We start from the raw sequence: 21,707 nt of genomic DNA on the forward strand, positions 1-21,707 counted from the left end.
CCTTCCACTGGTCTCCTGCTACTGTCCTCCCTTCCACTGGTCTCCTGCTACTGTCCTCCCTTCCACTGGTCTCCTGCTACTGTCCTCCCTTCCACTGGTCTCCTGCTACTGTCCTCCCTTCCACGGGTCTTCCGCTACTGTCCTCCCTTCCACTGGTCTCCTGCTACTGTCCTCCCTTCCACTGGTCTCCTGCTACTGTCCTCCATTCCACTGGTCTCCTGCTACTGTCATCCCTTCCACTGGTCTCCTGCTACTGTCCTCCCTTCCACTGGTCTCCTGCTACTGTCCTCCCTTCCACTGGTCTCCTGCTACTGTCCTCCCTTCCACTGGTCTCCTGCTACTGTCCTCCCTTCCACTGGTCTCCTGCTACTGTCCTCCCTTCCACGGGTCTTCCGCTACTGTCCTCCCTTCCACTGGTTACCTGCTACTGTCCTCCCTTCCACGGGTCTTCCGCTACTGTCCTCCCTTCCACGGGTCTTCCGCTACTGTCCTCCCTTCCACGGGTCTTCCGCTACTGTCCTCCCTTCCACGGGTCTTCCGCTACTGTCCTCCCTTCCACTGGTCTCCTGCTACTGTCCTCCCTTCCACGGGTCTTCCGCTACTGTCCTCCCTTCCACTGGTTACCTGCTACTGTCCTCCCTTCCACGGGTCTTCCGCTACTGTCCTCCCTTCCACGGGTCTTCCGCTACTGTCCTCCCTTCCACGGGTCTTCCGCTACTGTCCTCCCTTCCACGGGTCTTCCGCTACTGTCCTCCCTTCCACTGGTCTCCTGCTACTGTCCTCCCTTCCACTGGTCTCCTGCTACTGTCCTCCCTTCCACTGGTCTCCTGCTACTGTCCTCCCTTCCACTGGTCTCCTGCTACTGTCCTCCCTTCCACTGGTCACCTGCTACTGTCCTCCCTTCCACTGGTCACCTGCTACTGTCCTCCCTTCCACTGGTCTCCTGCTACTGTCCTCCCTTCCACTGGTTACCTGCTACTGTCCTCCCTTCCACGGGTCTTCCGCTACTGTCCTCCCTTCCACTGGTCACCTGCTACTGTCCTCCCTTCCACTGGTCTCCTGCTACTGTCCTCCCTTCCAGGGGTCTTCCGCTACTGTCCTCCCTTCCACTGGTCTCCTGCTACTGTCCTCCATTCCACTGGTCTCCTGCTACTGTCATCCCTTCCACTGGTCTCCTGCTACTGTCCTCCCTTCCACTGGTCTCCTGCTACTGTCCTCCCTTCCACTGGTCTCCTGCTACTGTCCTCCCTTCCACTGGTCTCCTGCTACTGTCCTCCATTCCACTGGTCTCCTGCTACTGTCATCCCTTCCACTGGTCACCTGCTACTGTCCTCCCTTCCACTGGTCTCCTGCTACTGTCCTCCCTTCCACTGGTCTCCTGCTACTGTCCTCCCTTCCACTGGTCTCCTGCTACTGTCCTCCCTTCCACTGGTCTCCTGCTACTGTCCTCCCTTCCACGGGTCTTCCGCTACTGTCCTCCCTTCCACTGGTTACCTGCTACTGTCCTCCCTTCCACGGGTCTTCCGCTACTGTCCTCCCTTCCACGGGTCTTCCGCTACTGTCCTCCCTTCCAAGGGTCTTCCGCTACTGTCCTCCCTTCCACGGGTCTTCCGCTACTGTCCTCCCTTCCACTGGTCTCCTGCTACTGTCCTCCCTTCCACGGGTCTTCCGCTACTGTCCTCCCTTCCACTGGTTACCTGCTACTGTCCTCCCTTCCACGGGTCTTCCGCTACTGTCCTCCCTTCCACGGGTCTTCCGCTACTGTCCTCCCTTCCACGGGTCTTCCGCTACTGTCCTCCCTTCCACGGGTCTTCCGCTACTGTCCTCCCTTCCACTGGTCTCCTGCTACTGTCCTCCCTTCCACTGGTCTCCTGCTACTGTCCTCCCTTCCACTGGTCTCCTGCTACTGTCCTCCCTTCCACTGGTCACCTGCTACTGTCCTCCCTTCCACTGGTCACCTGCTACTGTCCTCCCTTCCACTGGTCTCCTGCTACTGTCCTCCCTTCCACGGGTCTTCCGCTACTGTCCTCCCTTCCACTGGTTACCTGCTACTGTCCTCCCTTCCACGGGTCTTCCGCTACTGTCCTCCCTTCCACTGGTCACCTGCTACTGTCCTCCCTTCCACTGGTCTCCTGCTACTGTCCTCCCTTCCACGGGTCTTCCGCTACTGTCCTCCCTTCCACTGGTTACCTGCTACTGTCCTCCCTTCCACGGGTCTTCCGCTACTGTCCTCCCTTCCACGGGTCTTCCGCTACTGTCCTCCCTTCCACGGGTCTTCCGCTACTGTCCTCCCTTCCACTGGTCTCCTGCTACTGTCCTCCCTTCCACTGGTCTCCTGCTACTGTCCTCCCTTCCACTGGTCTCCTGATACTGTCCTCCCTTCCACTGGTCTCCTGCTACTGTCCTCCCTTCCACTGACACGTTGTTATGTTGAGCCCATAATGTTTTTTTTCTCTTTCTGTCATCTAGTGGTCAAGGCAAGTCCCTGACAACAGTCTTGACAGCCCCTCCCTCTCACTCTCCCCCTTTCTCTCTCTCCTCTCTCAATATTATGTCACTTCTCCCAGCTTCTCATGGGAGGTGTCTTACTGACACCTCCCATGACACCTACTCTTTTTTCTATTCAATGTATCAAGCACCGACTGACAGTGGACGTCCTTGGATGTTGAAAGTAATTGAAATTTGGTCAGTCCGCCCTGGCCAGACAAAATCTGAACCAATTACAGACGTCTATGTTTCACAAGTTTGGACAGCACATCACATTAGAGTACAGTAAAAAAATGTTTAGCTAATTCCTGGAAAATGGTTTAAAAACACATATGCCTTATTTCTCTTAGCTTCCACTTGGCACCAAATTGTATGTTCTCCTATAAACTTCACATGATAGTGCTCATGGGGCTTTTTACATGGTAATTCCCCATAGATACCACCGTTGTTCCTGTGACAAACAAACAGTGAGAATAGCCAGGCAGTAACGTGGTTGGTTTATTTCCTGTTGCTGAGGTGTGTTTTTGTGGGAGGACAGCTTGTCATGGCACACTCAACTCCTAAGCTGTCACAGGGTGTCATAGGCAGCATGGGAATCTGTCACACCCCCAACACACTAGGGCTCGTTTGGATAATAAGACTTGGTCAGGTGAGGTGCTATATAAGATTGAGCTAATGTATAGGGGTCAGGGGACAGATACCTCTGTTAATCCAAAGCGTTACCCTCTTCTTATCTAATATGTCCTCACCTTATCTCACCACCTGATGTTACAACCATCTGAAAACACTAGATAAATTAAAGGAAATCTTTGGAGGCCTATATCAACTTTTACACTTGCTTCCATCTATCGTCCAGTTCGGCAGATTCAATACAAGTGACAAGGAAAGGAAGCCATTTTGTAGAATTCAGGTGTAGTGTTTGTTCCCGTTTCCTACCTGAGTGTGTTGAGCGGTGTCTCTCTCAGGCCATTGTGATGGGTTGGTGTTGGATGCCATGTTTGATTTACTGGGTTACTGAGTATATGTTTAGAGTCCTAGTCTTCTCACAGACAAAGGAGAGTTTGTTCCAGCGTCTCTCTCTCCCTCTCTCTCACACAGGCCTGTAAGGTAGCATTCCACTGCTCTCGGCCTGACCGATACCAGAGGAAGGAAAGAGGGCTGTTATTGAAGGAGATAAGCAATGCGATAGAGATTGATGACTCATTTTATCTCATCTCGATTAGAGTGAACACACTTTGGTCTGTGTGTGAGTTTTTTATGTGCACATAGTTATTGCAGTACAGTGAAAAAATATTTTGGCCAGTCGTGACAATTCCACCATAGTGCTAGAATGCTCTTTTGGTGAGGTTGATACGCAGATGAACCCTTCCTCCCTCCCTGACTTGCATTCTAAATGAAAACAGCCTGTGTGAGTAACCGGAAGATAGATAAAAATGTGGCAATGTTGAGTTTTGACTCCTTTGTGTGGTGGTGTTGTGAATAGTTCTGTGTCCTGTTGCCAAATGAGCTCCCCTGATGCTACCCAGCTATCCCAGTGTTTAGCCTGTAAATACCACATCATGAGTAATGTTGGGGGTAGCTTGGTCACAGGAAGGGGAGCTAGTAATGGTATATAAACCGTAATAATGACGTTTGTTAAGAAAGCTGGAATTCTTGTGCTCGTCAGATGAAGTCAGTGCATTCCTGCTGGGCAGCTCCCGTATAGGTGGCGCCTGGACCACAGTCAACATTCAATGGGGAGGAGATAATAGAGGATTTGGGTTAAAACACCTCAGCGAGAGGAGGGGGAGGGGCTAGGCTAGTGGGAGGAGCTCGAACACTAGCTGTGCTGTGTGCCAGTTACACAGCAAGTGGGTCATATGATCTATTACTCATGTTGACAGAACCTTTCTAAGGATCACGCTGCCATAGTGGTGTCTTTGGCCTTACTGAGTTATCATGTGCCAAATGAGACACTTTATAGGCCTAGCCTACTACTACTGTCATAAAATTTTTAAATAAGGTCTCTGTGTGTGCTTTATTGACTTTGAGACAGGCTACGCATGTTATTGCCTTGTTATTAGTGGAGAGCAGATCAAGCATAGTCATAAATCGGCACACAGGGAAGTGGTAGGTGCTGTTCCTGTTCGTCACTGTGAAATACACTCAGGCTTAAGGTAAATCTCATCCTGTGTTAGGCTGCTCTGCTCTTCTCAGAGACAGTCTCTGAAGTTCCAGGTCTGCCAGGTCTGCCAGGTCAGCTCCTGGTGGGAGGCATCAAAGTGGAACACACACACACACACACACAGTGGCTACAGTGCATTCTGCCTGTCCACTCCCTTTGGCAATAAGCTGTCTTAATGTCTTTGAAGGAGGGAAGTGGAGAATTTAATTGGGTTACAGATCTGTGTTGACGCTCTCGGGTCCATGAGGTACCATCGGAGCTCTAACTAACCAACAGGAAACTTCAGGAACACAATACTCGGCTCTGCTCAGCTCCCCAGGAGCAGTGGGCTGGAAATATAAACCTCATTCACTACTGGTAGACTCAGTCACACATACAGGGCCTGACGTCAAAACGGCTCTGTTACGTATAGAGCCTGCAGGAGAGATACTAAACCCATAGCCTCAATAATAAACAGATGGAGAAGGAAATGGGCCACTTGTATGTGACACAGATGCCTACAGGGTGTGTTAAAGTTAGCAACAATATTATGCTGCTGTGTCTTGAGGGATGACTTTTTTTCACCCCCTTTGGCTTGATAACGTTGTGGAAGTTCGACATGTTCCGTGTAACATGTATAATATTTCGGTTGGTTGGTTGGTTGGTTGGTTGTGAGGGTGTTGTTTAATCTTATCCATGTTTCTCTTCCTTGCAGAGAGGAGTCAGTAGTACCATGCAATGCTGAACTGAGCCAATCTGAGCCAAGCCAAGCGGATCTGAACGGAAGTCCTTGTCACATCTCATAGCGTGGTGTCTCAGATGGAGCTGAAGGTGTGGGTGGATGGAGTGGTGCGCGTGGTCTGTGGCCTATCAGAGGAGACTTCCTGCCAGGATGTTGTCATCGCACTGGCTCAGGCCATTGGTCAGTATCTCAGTCTCTCTTCCTCTCTAGGGTGCAAGTTCTGTCCCTCAACATCCTTAAGGCTCTTTCCAAACCAACTGGCCCCTACCCCATAGTCACTTAACTAGATCTGAAAAGATTGGATAGGATTCAGCAATATGGTGAAAATCCCACTGATCATGGGGCAAGGTGGAACTCCTGTATTACCATATGTCTTCCACCTATCCCATCCTTTCTGACCTCAAAGAAGTGCCAAGGGGGAACGGGGCTAGGGGTTGACTTGGTATGGAGCAAGCTTCTGTCACCACACCCTCAGGCTGTACTGAAGCCGCATACTGCAGTGCCAAAAACTAAACTCCATATTTAGCAGTTTCCTTTCCTCTGTGCGTGAGCGGCTGCCAGGTCATTAGGGAGAGCTTGTCCTCATTTCAGAGTCCTCATGGAGATTTCAGTTTGTTTGAACATGTTTATATGTTGTATAAGACTTATACAACAGTCCTCTACTCATATTTTTCATTGCTAAGAGAAGTGAGAGAGAGAGAGAGAGAGTTGAGTGAAGGACTGCAGACCTAGAGTTTAGAGTCTTGTATAGCCTTTAGCCATAGCCCAGAGCTAGAGAGAGGGCAACTAGCAGTTAACTGTATATATTATGGAACTTTGGGTGTCAACATGATGCCCACTTACTGTGTATTTGTGTGATGATGTCTGGTATGTGTGGTGATTTGTGGCTCTCTGTCTCTCCCGATCTCTCCCGATCTCTTTCCCGCTCTCTTCCTGCCACAGGTCAGACAGGTCGCTATGTGCTAATCCAGAGACTGAGGGACTCAGAGAGGCAACTGTTAGCCAATGAGAAGCCCCTGGAGTCCCTGGCCAAGCTGGGCCAGCACAGCAACGATGTCCAGTTCTTCCTGCGCCGCACCGGCCCCAGTAGCAGTGATGGACCAGGGTCTGGTTCTGGTACCAGCCAGGACCGGGTCACCCCTCTTCCCCTGCCCAAACACCCCGACCCAGAGCCCCTCAAACACAACCAGCCCAAGAAGTCCCTCACCTTCAACCTGGGGCCCTCCACCTCCCCCAGAACCAAAGCCAAGCAGCTCATCAGAAAGTCTCCCCGCGACTCCCCCGAACAGAGGACCTCACCCAGCCCCATCCCTCCCCACCATGCTCCCTCCTCACACTCACACTCTCCCTCTCCTTCCCCTCCAGTGGGCCCGTCCAAAGAGGAGGTTTTCCGGCAGGTTCTACAGCAGCAGGAGAGGCTGAGGGCCATTGAGGCCCAGCTGGAAACCATGGAGAGAGACTCTCGGTCCTGGAACAGGGCCTCCCCGGCCCCCTCCCCTGTCCCAGAGGCTCGTCTCCCGGAGGAGATGGAAGCTCTGGAGCAGGCAGCCAGGAGGAACCAGGCCGAGTTGGCCCACGAGACGTTCTGGGAGGAAGAGCTGCAGGCGGAGGTGGAGAGAGAGAGGGGGATGAGGAGGAGGCTGGGGGAGCTCCATTCCAAGATGGACGACTGCGGCAGGCGACTCCACGACTTCTCATCTCGCTCCGCCCAGCTTGAGCAGCAGATCCAACGGGAGAGCCTAGGGGGCGCCGCCCAGCCTGGGAGGGCCAATCAGGCAGGGGGTGAGGAGTCCCTAGGGGCGATGAGGGCGGAGCTACAGAGCCAGGGGAGGCACAGCGAGGAGCTGGAGGGGGCGTTATCAGAGACGGACAAGGCTCTGGGGAAGGCCGAAACACTGCTGCAGGTAAGGAGAGAGGGCAGGGCCCTGGAGAGAGGGCAGGGCCCTAGAGAGAGGTGTGTAGCTTGCTCTCTCCTTCACCCACACACCTACCCAGTACCCACAAGAAGCTCAATGGGTGTAGCTCAGTGGTAGGGGGGTCAATGGTGTGGGACAAACTGATTCAAGCCTGGGAAACCAAGTGAGTCAATCAATGACATCAATCAATTAATGGTGGGCTGCAGTGATCTTTTACGTTGTGATCTGGTAGATCACAAGAACATTTGAAAAACTTTATCAAAAATGTTTGGGAACCACTGGTGTAGGAACCCTCGCTCCCTCTTGCCAGCACACTGCAGCAAACACACACGTATACACTTATCAGTGCAATGACACTCAACAACAAGTAAATATGATCTCTGACTCCAAATGGTGATGGGGAGATCTACAGTATATTTATTGGGAAAAAAACTTTCTCAAAATTAAACAATGTTTTGTACTTAAATCCAACTTGTATCTAATTGGAAGAATGTTTGCTATGAATTGTAATGTGACCCCTGTTGGGTGTCTGACTGAACTTGCTTGACTGGTATGATTGGCTGTGACAGCCTAGTTCTCATCTGGACCGATTGGATATACTCTCCCAGATACGAATCTGTACTCTCATTCGTATGACATTGACAGTGCCTCTAATTCCTTATATCCTTGTATCTTAAACGGAGAAAATGATCAAAACAGAATAAAGATCATTATTCAATTATAGTGGTGTAAAGCACTTAAGTAAAAATAGTTTAAAGTACTTTTTGGGGGGTATCTGTACTTTACTTGACTATTTATATTTTTGAAAAGTTTTACTTTTACTTCACTACATCCCTAAAGAAAATAATGTACTTTTTCTCCATACATTTTCTCCATACATTTTCTCCATACATTTTGAATGCTTAGCAGGACAGAACATGGTCCAATTCCCACACTTATCCAGAGAACATCCCTGGTCATCCCTACTGCCTCTGATCTTGCAGACTCATCAAACACAAATGCTTCATTTGTGTTGGAGTGTGCTATCTGTAAATTTGGCTATCCGTCAATTTGAAAAACAAGAAAATTGTGCTGTCTGGTTTGCTTAATATAAGGAATTTTCAATTCATACTTTTACATTTACTTTTGATACTTAAGTATATTTAAAACCAAATACTTTTAGATTTTTACTCAAGTAGTATCTTACTGGGGAACTTTCACTTTTACTTGAGTCATTTTCTATTAAGGTATCTTTACTTCTACTCAAGTATGACAATTGGGTACTTTTTCCACCACTGTTCATTTGCACAAGTGCATTTTCTTGGCTTGACTTGGACACAAGCAGGTCTGCTGGTTGCTTACAGTTGGAGGCGGTAATGTTGTTTAGAGCCGGACTGGTATATCGGTTCACTGATATTGTCGGCCGGTATCGGCCTTTTAATGTTATATCGGTATCGGCTGATAACTCCACAATAACTGATATTCAAATATAGGATGAAAAAAAAGGGAATTTCATGCTTATCTGAACACATTATTGTCACAAAGTCTGTAGCATACAGTGCCTTGCGAAAGTATTCGGCCCCCTTGAACTTTGCGACCTTTTGCCACATTTCAGGCTTCAAACATAAATATATAAAACTGTATTTTTTTGTGAAGAATCAACAACAAGTGGGACACAATCATGAAGTGGAACGACATTTATTGGATATTTCAAACTTTTTTAACAAATCAAAAACTGAAAAATTGGGCGTGCAAAATTATTCAGCCCCCTTAACTTAATACTTTGTAGCGCCACCTTTTGCTGCGATTACAGCTGTAAGTCGCTTGGGGTATGTCTCTATCAGTTTTGCACATCGAGAGACTGAAATTTTTTCCCATTCCTCCTTGCAAAACAGCTCGAGCTCAGTGAGCTGTTTTCAGTTCTTTCCACAGATTATCGATTGGATTCAGGTCTGGACTTTGACTTGGCCATTCTAACACCTGGATATGTTTATTTTTGAACCATTCCATTGTAGATTTTGCTTTATGTTTTGTATCATTGTCTTGTTGGAAGACAAATCTCCGTCCCAGTCTCAGGTCTTTTGCAGACTCCATCAGGTTTTCTTCCAGAATGGTCCTGTATTTGGCTCCATCCATCTTCCCATCAATTTTAACCATCTTCCCTGTCCCTGCTGAAGAAAAGCAGGCCCAAACCATGATGCTGCCACCACCATGTTTGACAGTGGGGATGGTGTGTTCAGGGTGATGAGCTGTGTTGCTTTTACGCCAAACATAACGTTTTGCATTGTTGCCAAAAAGTTCCATTTTTGGTTTCATCTGACCAGAGCACCTTCTTCCACATGTTTGGTGTGTCTCCCAGGTGGCTTGTGGCAAACTTTAAACAACACTTTTTATGGATATCTTTAAGAAATGGCTTTCTTCTTGCCACTCTTCCATAAAGGCCAGATTTGTGCAATATACGACTGATTGTTGTCCTATGGACAGAGTCTCCCACCTCAGCTGTAGATCTCTGCAGTTCATCCAGAGTGATCATGGGCCTCTTGGCTGCATCTCTGATCAGTCTTCTCCTTGTATGAGCTGAAGGTTTAGAGGGACGGCCAGGTCTTGGTAGATTTGCAGTGGTCTGATACTCCTTCCATTTCAATATTATCGCTTGCACAGTGCTCCTTGGGATGTTTAAAGCATGGGAAATCTTTTTGTATCCAAATCCGGCTTTAAACTTCTTCACAACAGTATCTCGGACCTGCCTGGTGTGTTCCTTGTTCTTCATGATGCTCTCTGCGCTTTTAACGGACCTCTGAGACTATCACAGTGCAGGTGCATTTATACGGAGACTTGATTACACACAGGTGGATTGTATTTATCATCATTAGTCATTTAGGTCAACATTGGATCATTCAGAGATCCTCACTGAACTTCTGGAGAGAGTTTGCTGCACTGAAAGTAAAGGGGCTGAATAATTTTGCACGCCCAATTTTTCAGTTTTTGATTTGTTAAAAAAGTTTGAAATATCCAATAAATGTCGTTCCACCTCATGATTGTGTCCCACTTGTTGTTGATTCTTCACAAAAAAATACAGTTTTATATCTTTATGTTTGAAGCCTGAAATGTGGCAAAAGGTTGCAAAGTTCAAGGGGGCCGAATACTTTCGCAAGGCACTGTAGTTAGCGGACAATTGCTCTTTTGGATGGCAATTTGTTTTATTTCCCAGCTGTAAAACAGTGTATTGGCAGATATATCAGTATCGGAAGGTTTTGCCCCCCAAAAAATAAGAAACGGAATCGGACCCCAAAAAACAGATTGGTGAGGCTCTAATGTTGTTGTTGTGGTGAGGCTGTGCCTGGTGAATAATGGCCTTACCCAGTTGGAGGGAAACACAAGCCTCATCATAATTCACATGAAACCTGATACTCGAACAGAGCCACTTTGTGGATCAGGGCTACCGTTCAGGTCAGATACACCCAGAATTGTACATTCTGTTTCAGTAGGAAGAACAGCTTTTGACAAGGTATAAGAATAGTTTTGGAAGGTTTATCCAAGAAAACAAACAGAAGGCTACACTGATTGTGCAAATACCCCCCCCTCTTATTTTATTATGTAGCTAATGATATTCTAATGTATTTCATGTGGGTTGAGTGCATTTGCTACATCCCACATTAAGAAAGGGCCATGGGCGCTCTTAGACTATTACAACCCATCTGGGGATCCATAAGTAACGGCTGTGCTACATTAGAAGGCAAGTCGATTATCTAAGTGGGAGTGTGACTTGGTCTACATCGTCATGATGACTGACTCATTTAGTCAGACAACATTTCTTATCCAGAGCAACTTACAAGAGCAATCGGGATTAAGTGCCTTGCTTAAGGGCACATCAACAGATTTTTCACCTAGTTGGCTTGGGGATTTGAACCAAGACATTTTCGGTTACTGGCCCAACGCTCTTAACCACTCCGATACCTGGCCCTATATAAATGGTCCTCCAAGGAGGAAGGACCCACTTGCTGCCTGGTACACTGCAAACACAACTGCAACCCCAGTACATGTGACTATAAACACTCTGAATCTGAATGGAGATGAGCCTGCAGGTGTCAATTGTTTCCCACAACTAATCCATCCGGCAGGGTGTAGAGCACATCTCTCTCTATCTACCCCCCGCCCCCCCCCCCCTCCGAGAGCGACTTTATAGTTGACGTTGGCAAGACAAGTGGCTTCTCTCTTCTTTTTCACTCAGTTCAATTCAAAGTTAAATTCAAATTGATGGGCATCTATACACTTAAACATACTTTACTGATTGCAACAAGCGTATGAATTGTATGTTCATGAATGTTACACCTTTGCAGGCAGCAGTGGCGAGCTGGAGTTTTATGCAGCAGGTGACTGTTTGTTAAGGATGACAAGCCACACTGGCAGCGTAGCTTAGTGGTTAGTGTTGAACTAGTAACGAAAGGTTGCAAGTTCAAATCCCCGAGCTGACAAGGAACAAATCTGTCATTCTGCCCCTGAACAGGCTGTTAACCCACTGTTCCTAGGCTCTCATTGAAAATAAGAATTTGTTCGTAAATGACTTGCCTAGTTAAATAAATCTGACATCTGAGATGAATGCTGTGGCTGTTGCTGCCCTCTGGTGGTGAGAATATGAAGTACCGCTTTTGAAAGAACTCAGCGCCAGTTAGTCTGCCTTTCTTCCTATGATTATGTAACTTGTCCAAGTAACCTTGCAAATTACATTTCATGTCTCTGCCAGTTAGCTCTATATTTGTGATTGATTTATATTCCAACTAAGCATTTCAGATTATCTGAAATACCTCACTGCTTCTTTAATTATCTGTATCTAAATACAAACATGACTGAAACTGTCCTATGTACATTTCAGAGGACAGTTTCAGCGGGGCGCCGTGGGGCCAGTAACTGAAATGTTGGTATCCTCTTTCCCTTGAGAGAAATGAAGAGAGAGATTTGCTCATTAAAGCCCATTCTCAACTTTTGACCTATACAACACCTATGCCTTTAGGATCATTAAGTGTGTCAGTGTAGGGGTTAGGGGTCTATTTGGGATTAGGTGTGACTGTTCTGGCCCCCTCTCTATGTCCCTCCTTAGGAGAAGCAGGAGGAGTTGGAGGAGCTGAACAAGGAGTTGAGGCAGTGTAACCTGCAGCAGTTCATCCAGCAGGCGGGCGTCCTGCCGACACACACACACTCACGCACAGACCTCAGCGACCAGCTAGAACTAGCTCACCTGCTACAGGAAGGATATAGGAATGGAGGTATGGATCCACACACACACACACACACACACACACACACACACACACACACACACACACACACACACACACACACACACACACACACACACACACACACACACACACACACACACACACACACACACACACACACACACACACTCACTCAGATGATTGCTCACCTTAAACCTCTATCTTTCTCTCCACCAGGCCTGAGTCTGCTCCCCTCAGAGTCGCCTCCCCGCCCCACAGCCAAGCAGTTCCTGGGACACCCCCGCAACCTGCAGAACCCGCTGGTGTCCAGCCTCAACCCTGAGGGTGTGTATGTGTGACACTCTACCTGCCGCTACCCCGCCCTGTCTCACTCCGCCTTGCCCCCCTGCCTCGGCTTGATTTTTTGGGCCATGCCTGGTAGCCACACCCCTCTTTTCTGTTACTAAGGGTGGAGGTCCCTGCATGGAGCCCCCAACCCACTCCCTGCCCCTGAAGGTTTCCCTTAACGACCTTCTTCTGTCCTCTGACTGCCTGTTTACGCCTCTAATGCTATCTGATTCCCTGATCATTCTGGTTATCTGTTAAAATGGTCCGTCTACAATCATGGTATTCAACTCTGCTTTGCTAACATCTTACTCAGTTGCACATCTCCCCTCCCTCTTCTCTTTCTGTTTCGTCCCAACCGCTCTCTCTTTCGCTTACTTCTGTCTGTCTCTCTCGATCACCACTCTCTCTAGCTGTTTATCCACTCTCCACCACTCTCTCTAGCTGTCTGTCTGTCTGTCTGTCTGTCTGTCTGTCTGTCTGTCTGTCTGTCTGTCTGTCTGTCTGTCTGTCTGTCTGTCTGTCTGTCTGTCTGTCTGTCTGTCTGTCTGTCTGTCTGTCTGTCTGTCTGTCTGTCTGTCTGTCTGTCTGTCTGTCTGTCTGTCTGTCTGTCTGTCTCTGTCTCTGTCTCTGTCTCTGTATGTTGTGGACTACCAGTAGCTCTGCCTCCTGCTGCTCCCTCCACTCCAGCTGTGCTGTAACATCCAGACGGGTGGTGCAGCTGTGAGTGCTTCATGATTCCCCACAGTATGTCGCTGTGTCCCCTGCCCCAGTCAGTCCAGCGATGCAGGGTGTCTCTCCACCCTCAGAACAACAGGCTTATTCTCTACGGACAGCTGTGTTTCAACACAACCACACTGTTACACTTTCACCACTCTATTTCTGTATAAAAGAGTGAACCTCATTTAAATAAATAAAAATACACATTTTTGCTGCTTACAATTGATAAGAGGCTCAACAACTGACCAATCGGGCTGTAGTGTAAAATATATATTTTAGATGATTGTGTCAGAGGCTTTTCTGTTTCTGTTTGGGAGATTACTTCCATATTGTCTTGTATGTTGGTGACCTTTGACTTCCAAAGAGAGAGAGAGAGAGCCTGACCTCAGAACTCTGTAAGGTATTGCACAGTCCATTCTCTCCCGTGTGAGGTCATGGGCCCTGTATGAATACTTTAAACATGCATCCTTCCTTCCTCCCTTCCGTGACGTAATCTCTGATCCAACTTGATTGGATAGTGTGAAGTAAGAGTTTCCATGATATTTCAGATGAGTGATTACTTCTAAGGACAGAGAATGGAATAATGCATTTCAGAAGTACTGAAACAGGGCCATGGCCCTGTATGTGGGATGTTGGGTTTCCTCCTAACTGGTTGGAATGGGTTTCCACTGTGTGTGTGTGTGTGTGCGCGCTCTCCCTCCTCCCTCCAGGTTGCTGAGGTATTTGGACTGTTTCTCTGGCTTTATTGGGGAAATTGAAGTAGCATGCTTGAGGTAGAAGTTGCCCCTCATCACAGATCTAGGATCAGTTGTCCCTATGACCCAATCCATTAGGTGGTTAAATAACTCAGAATCAGACTCTGAATCAATGGTTAGGGCCAACTTCTACCCACTACCAGGGCATGCTTTACTGTCTCTATCTAGCAAGCTCTCCTTCCGCCTTAAAAAGAAAATTGGTTTCGAGAAAAGTGTTTTCCTAACCAAACCAAATGAATGGAGACATCATCCCCACTTATTTTTGTGTGTCTTGCAGTCGTGACATCCAGAGAATCGTCATGGAGATAAAACAAGGGACAGCAGGGCCAAGGAGTTGTTCACTGTTCAGTTAAAGGGATAGTTCACCCAAATGATAAAATTACAGGAAACAGTGCCAGGAACACTAATCCAAAGCATGGATTGTTGTCATGCATTGTCTATACTGCTTACAGGGTATGGAAACCAATATGTAATTTTGTGATTTGGGTGAACTATCCCTTTAATGTCACCACCACATATTCTATTTAACCCCTGTTTGTCTTTATAACTACTGTCTGTCATTATTATTATCCAGATTACCACATATGCTACAGTGGATGCTGCTGAGGGGAGGACGGTTCCTAATAATGGCTGTAATGGAGTCAATGGAATGGTATCAAACACATGTGGTTGATACCATTCCATTTACTCCATTCCAGACATTATTATGAGCCGTCCTCCCCTCAGCAGCCTCCACTGACATACTATATACATACTGTATATACTACATAAATATATTTACAGCATTTGGCTACTGTATACCATATGAAGTACAATACATAGTACCTATGTATGAAATGTAAAATAATTTAGGAAACCTTTTACCTAGAGAATTATTACTTTTTCTGTGTATTTAAATATAATAAAAGACGAGGCATTATGTTTTAGATAATCTGGCTGTTGTTGGTGTGTTTTGAATTAATGAAAACATTCAATCCTCTGAAAGACATCTTTGAAGAATTGAAGAAACCACATCATATTTGCAGATGTACTTGCATATACAGGCCTGGTTTAGTGACACAATAGGATATAGCATATATAGTTGGGAATGTCCAACTCTAAATATTTCACATGCTAGTGCATAAAGCTGACACAAAACTCAAGTCGCTCTTTCTACGAGGCACATTTGTTTAATGCATTATACATATATGATAGGTATTCCTAGATGAATAATGGCTGCTATAAGGAGCTGTTTTCAATGGTTACTGCAAGTCTTCCAATGCACTGTGAGTGACAGAAAGCACAATAAATTCATTACACACAGGTGGCTCACACAGTCGGTTACAAAAATGTCTCTCTTGGTGTGGGAGGGAAGTAGTGCACACATCCTGGCACCTGCAGCTATGGGGAGGGGGGGGGGGGGGTGATTATAATACAGTAGACATAGAGTATGTGTGACCTAGCACCGTTTGCTATGGAGATTACTATGCTATGTTGACATGTCCACTCACAAAATGGCTGAACATACACATTTAATGCACGCTCATTCTCTATTCAAGTGCTTCCTCATACCATATACTCCCCATTTCCCAGGCTCCAGTCTAGACCTCTTCTCTCATCTCAACCACAGTGACTTGCTTCGGTAATTGAACATGGAAAATAAAAAGGAACTTATTCACAAAGCAAACATGACACGAGTGCATAACTAGGAACAAGTACAATCTACTTTTAACAGACTATGCAAATGATCAAAAATGCAAATGAAATCTATCCAACCCTTTATGATAAGCAGCCCTGGTCCTGATAGTGTATTTAGCAGACTAGATAGCATTGAAAGTAAAATGTCTATTCACAGTTTTCTGCTCTGTAATGTAGCTTGTTAGAGATTTCACCACTACAGTAAGTGATATCATAAACAGTGATCAAACCCACTTCTCTCTGGACCCACGTCAGATGACTCAGTCCCACCGTTCTCCCTCTCTCTGTGTTTACCTGTGTAAACACGGTGGCTGTCTGACGGAATGATTGACATGAACCACCACTGTCCTGAAACAAACTCTGCTTAGCTGCTCCACAGCTCTGTAAATATTTGTCCTTGCTACCACTTGTTAGGAATCCCAAGAAAAGCACATCAAAAGATTCCTCATCTCTTTACATACTGTATGTGCACCCATATATTTAGACCTTTTTTCCACCCTTCAGTAGTTCTCTCATGACTTTGTCAATGTCAGGCATTTCTCTACATGCCTGTTGCAACCCTTACCTCTGTGGGTTGGGGGAGTAGCTGAGGCACACACAGTACCAGTCAAAAGTCTGGACACAAACTCTTTCCAGGATTTTTCTTTATTTATGTTATTTTCTACATTGTAGAATAATAGTGAAGACATCAAAACTGAAGTAACACATGGAATCATGTAGTAACCAAATAAGTGTTAAACAAATCAAAATATATGTTATATTTGAGATTCTTCAAAGTAGCCACCCTTTGCCTTGATGACAGCTTTGCACACTCTTGGCATTATCTCAACCAGCTTGATGAGGTAGTCACATGAAATGCATTTCAATTACCAGGTGTGCCTTGTTAAAAGTTAATTTGTGAAATGTCTTTCCTTCTTGATACATTTGAGCCAATCAGCTGTGTTGTGACAAGGTGGGGTTGGTATACAGATTATAACTCTATTTGGTAAAAGACCAAGTCCATATTATGGCAAGAACAGCTGAAATAAGCAAAGAGAAACGACAGTCCATCATTACTTTAATACATGAAGGTCAGTAAATCAGGAACATTTCAAGAACTTTTGAAGTTTCTTCAAGTGCAGTTGCAAAAAGCATGATGTAACTGTCTCTCATGAGGACCACCACAGGAAAGGAAGACCCAAAGAAACCTCTGCTGCAGAGGATATGTTCATTAGAGTTACCAGCTTCAGAAATTGCAGCCCAAATAAATGCTTCACAGAGTTCAATTAACAGGCACATCTCAGCATCAATTGTTCAGAGGAGACTGCATGAATTAGGCCTTCATGGTCAAATTGCTGCAAAGAAACCACTACTAAATAACACCAATAATAAGAAGAGACTTGCTTGGGCCAAGAAACACAAGCAATGGACATTAGACCGGTGGAAATCTGTCCTTTGGTCTGACGAGTCCAAATTTGAGATATTTGAACGGATGATCTCCACATGTGTGGTTCCCACCGTGAAGCATGGAGGAGGAGGTGTGATGTTGTGGGGGTGCTTTGCTGGTGACACTGTCTGTAAAAAATTAATAAATTCAAGGCACACTTAACCAGTAAGTGTGCCACTATTTGACCAAGAAGGAGAGTGATGGAGTGCTGCATCAGATGACCTGGCCTCCACAATCACCCGACCTAAACCCAATTGAGATGGTTTGTGATGAGTTGGACCACAGAGTGAAGGAAAAGCAGCCAACAAGTGCTCAGCATATGTAGGAACTTCTTCAAGACAGTTGGAAAGTTATTCCAGGTGAAGCTGGTTGAGAGAATGCAAAGAGTGTGCAAAGCTGTCATCAAGGCAAAGGGTGGCTACTTTGAAGAAACTAAAATATATTATTATTGGTTCAACACTTTTTTGGTTACCACATGATTCCATATGTGTTATTTCATAGTTTTGATGTCTTCACTATTATTCTACAATGTAGAAAATAGTAAAAATAAAGAAAAACCCTTGAATGAGTAGGTGTGTCCAAACTTTTGACTGGTAGTGTATGTTTGTCAGAGCTACTTGAAAGGGCAGAACAGTTTTGATATTAAGATGAATTATGTGGAATTGGATTATAGTGATAAGATCAGGACATGTCTGGCATGACTGGGGATAGATAAGCCCCAAATCCCTACAATTCCCATAGTCTAGAGAGACAGGGAGACAGAGAGCAGGGTGGGGGGGCGGGAGAAGTGGGAAAAGAAAGGAGAGAGAGGGACAGTTCTCTGATCTGGTATGACTTCACTAAACCGCACCTGGGAAAGGGAGGCTCACACACACACAGACACACACTGAGCTGTTGCAGGGTCACATTGACATGAGTACACACTGGAAGTGAAACACTAAACGCTAATGTTGTGTGATAGTCTCATGGGAAGATAAGAGAGAGATGTGGGGAAAAAACAAATACCAAAACACAGACTGAGTAAAATGGATGTTTTCCTATTAGGGATTATCACACAGGAAGGCCTTCCAGTTCAGGAGCAGTTTAAACACATCCAGTTAGTCTCTAATCTTTGGAAACATCCCCTTTGTGGCCTGTACAGACAGAACAGTCACAAGGGCACTACCACTCTCACACACAAACACACACAACCTCACCCACTCAAAATCTAACCCTGAGGAAAGCAATCTGAAACAGTAGAACATTAACAGATTATGATGGGTTGGCAGGGTGCTATCCTAATGAGGGCATTATGTTTGCTCACAGATACAGTACCACTCATCATGGATCCTCTCTCACCTAATCTGTTTAGGATGTTTCAGCAAGAGGCCGGTGAAACTTTTGCCTTTTAAATATAGAAACTTTATAAAGAATGACCTTAACCAGACAGATCAATATGTATCTAGACAGGACGTGGGTTGGAAATCATGGCATGGCATTGAATGTTGTTATCACTAGAAAGAAAGGGGGCCCTGCCAAAAACAGACTTACTTGTGTAGATCTGAAAGGGTTGGATAGGTATAAGCCCTATGATGGTAGTTCCACTTTTGCCATACTGCTTATACCTATCCAATAATTTCAAATGTACAGTACATGTGTGCCTGGGTATAAGAGGTAGGGGGCTAGAGGCTGTTTGTAGCCGGTCCTGAATGTTCTAGATATAGCCCTGCTGCCTGCATGACTGCCTGTTGATGGGGTGGTGCTGTGAGCGTTTGCACGTTCACATCATGCTGAGTAAGCCACTGTTAATGAGTCTGACTTACATCACTTACATATCTACAGTATCTACTGGGAGTCATCCAGGAGGCAATAAACTCAATACTGAAACAACACACAGGCTTTTAATTGTACAGTAAGAAGGAAATAAATATACTTGAGGCCACATGATTTCAATAGAAAGTTTACTTTTTTTCCCCCCATGGGGACACATTGTCAAGCTAATTGTTTTGGAACTGAGGATACATAGTTATATACATTGATACAAGTATCTATGCTAATTAACAAAATACACATAAAAGTCAACTAAGGCAATGCCAAAGAAAAACTCACCACCAGTAGAGTCCCAGTAGATGGCATGAAAGGTCTACAGGACGGCAGGTCCATAGTAAGCTAATGATAAAGGCCTCTGACTGACAGTCTGTCCAGAGACTGTGTCCTGTGATATAATACAGTACTCAGAAAGGCCACAGGGAGGGCAGTAAAAGCTAATAGGTGTCAGATAGCACTAGATGTACAGCTTGCGGATGGATATACGTTACATTTAGAGAAAGTCTGTCTGGACAGGGCAGTTCCCACGACGGCAGGAGGGGCAGGGAAGTCTCCCTAAAACCAGGTTAGCCGCTGTCACACGCACAGTGGAATTGGGATAGGCGCAATGTACGTTAGTCAGTGGCTTACCTGATTTCAGATTTGTAAGATATCCTACTAAATGCTGACATGAGTGGCTGGGGGGGGGGGGGGGTAATAACACAATAATAGCATAGTAATAATAATAATAGCCTTATCATACATCTTATTTGACATCAACATGGCATGCAGATGTAAACTTAATTGTGGCCTTAGGAATTTGGCAAAGCAGTTGCCTACATAGTGTGAATCCAAATGCTTCAAATAACTTTGGGATTTAAAACTATATGGCAATCTCAGTTAGTTTGGCAGGCTATTCTTTGACATTTTCATCTGAATTCTCGATACATTTCAGTTGTAAAATATTTAGCATGGTTTCTCTTTTAATCTTATCAGTCAAAATTACAAATATGATCAACACTAGTGATTAATTCTACAACACAGGCCTATAACACATCATACACCCTGTGAAACATTGTATCTAGCTATTTCAAAAACATTTGGAAAATAATTCTCATTTTGAACAGAATACAAAATTTCACCAGATAAAAATATACAATATAGCCTACTCACCAATCTCCCAAGTTTGATTTTGAACAGGTCATTTGTAACAGAAAATAACTCCAATAGCTCTGATGAGTGCTCCACTTTAATGCATGCAAACACTGTAACTGTTTTCTGAAAAAGAAGGTACAATATTTCATTAAAGTTATGTGCATTTAAAGAATAGCAGTGTGGCCTAGACAAACGCAGAAGTTCAGTCCACTTGCGCTACCCCAACCATGCCATCTGCCCTGCATCTGCAACCTGAACTGCATATGCAAATCATACAGATACTGGCGTCTCGTAAAGCCAGTGGGCAGTCATATTCCCACTGTACAGGCCGTCCAATAGACAACCATCGAATTACAGCTCCAAGGGGTGTGCTTAACACCACCAATGGGTTTGGTGGATTTCCTGAGTTATAGTTGGGTTGCGGCGCGTTCATTTCTGCACGTCTTACATTAGGAATGAACCATTTCCACGACATACATGTCCTGCAATCGGCAACATTAATCAGAAAGGCTTTCACGACTAGATTCCCCCAGTGAAAAAAATCGGGCGAACTGTGATGCAACATTGGTCACTTGAGTCAAGGGAGGTGTATTTAACCAGTTTTGAGAAAGAGCGCTCTACCCGTTCTACTACTGAAAGTGGTTGAACTCTGTTCGCTTGTGATCGGTGTTGCCATGAGGAGAGTGTGGTTGTGCACGTACCAAGGATGCTGCTGCATTACAGTAGTGGAAGCCAGAACGAGAGAGCGCGAATGGCACATACTGTATGATCTATTCTAGACTAATGTGGTAATGCAATCATGAAGTATTCAAGGCGCGTTACGGAGCATCTTAAATTATTTAGATGCCCTGCAAGACGCAAAATGCCATGTCAGATACAATTGCCCGACACTCAATACCATTATTTAATACACGTTTTAAACAGATTGATACTCACATTTTTCTGATATATTATATTACCGTTTTCTTAGTACTTCCCTCCCCTGTTGACAATTCTCTTCATAATCATAATAATTGTACACATATTTCTAGCTTGAATATTCCCACATTTCCTCTAACTACTGTACTGTCTGGTCCGACCAGATCACAGTGGTCTGGTCAGTGGGGTAGTGAGAGGCAACTCAGGCGGGTTCATCAGAATACATTTCATTCACACAATTTTCTCTTAACCGTGACACTATTTGCATGATTCATTCAACCATATAATTCGGTGTATATAAAAACATATTTAAATAGTGCTGTGTGTGTCTGAAGCTTTATTGATACTGGCGCGCGGGTTCAATAACATTATCAAGTGACCTGTTTGAAGTCGAAGCCAAAGCTATCAACATCAAAGGAACATAATATTGTCTGGTCGAA

At 45.4% G+C, this 21,707-nt stretch overlaps 1 protein-coding gene and 1 long non-coding RNA gene across 10 annotated transcripts in view; one reads left to right on the forward strand and one right to left on the reverse strand.

Moving 5' to 3' along the window:
- LOC109889480 (ras association domain-containing protein 8) overlaps positions 1 to 14,968 on the forward strand; it is a 57,196-nt gene extending 42,228 nt beyond the window's left edge. For all 9 annotated transcript variants that reach the window (XM_031822902.1, XM_031822907.1, XM_031822905.1 and 6 more), the window contains 5 exons: positions 5,346 to 5,552; positions 6,315 to 7,276; positions 12,366 to 12,531; positions 12,724 to 12,831; positions 14,584 to 14,968. In XM_031822902.1, coding sequence (XP_031678762.1) covers positions 5,450 to 5,552; positions 6,315 to 7,276; positions 12,366 to 12,531; positions 12,724 to 12,831; positions 14,584 to 14,615 — 1,371 coding nt within the window. In that variant the 5' untranslated portion in view covers positions 5,346 to 5,449 and the 3' untranslated portion in view covers positions 14,616 to 14,968. The remainder of the gene's footprint in view (positions 1 to 5,345; positions 5,553 to 6,314; positions 7,277 to 12,365; positions 12,532 to 12,723; positions 12,832 to 14,583) is intronic.
- Positions 14,969 to 15,449: 481 nt separating this feature from the next.
- Positions 15,450 to 19,828, reverse strand: LOC116373988 (uncharacterized). The gene is made up of 2 exons (XR_004209714.1): positions 19,498 to 19,828; positions 15,450 to 15,922 (listed from the first exon to the last, which is right to left on the reverse strand). It is a non-coding gene; the product is annotated as an uncharacterized LOC116373988 (long non-coding RNA).
- Positions 19,829 to 21,707: the final 1,879 nt, after the last annotated feature.

Source organism: Oncorhynchus kisutch, linkage group LG4 (genome assembly GCF_002021735.2).
Source record: "Oncorhynchus kisutch isolate 150728-3 linkage group LG4, Okis_V2, whole genome shotgun sequence".
Taxonomy (NCBI): domain Eukaryota; kingdom Metazoa; phylum Chordata; class Actinopteri; order Salmoniformes; family Salmonidae; genus Oncorhynchus; species Oncorhynchus kisutch.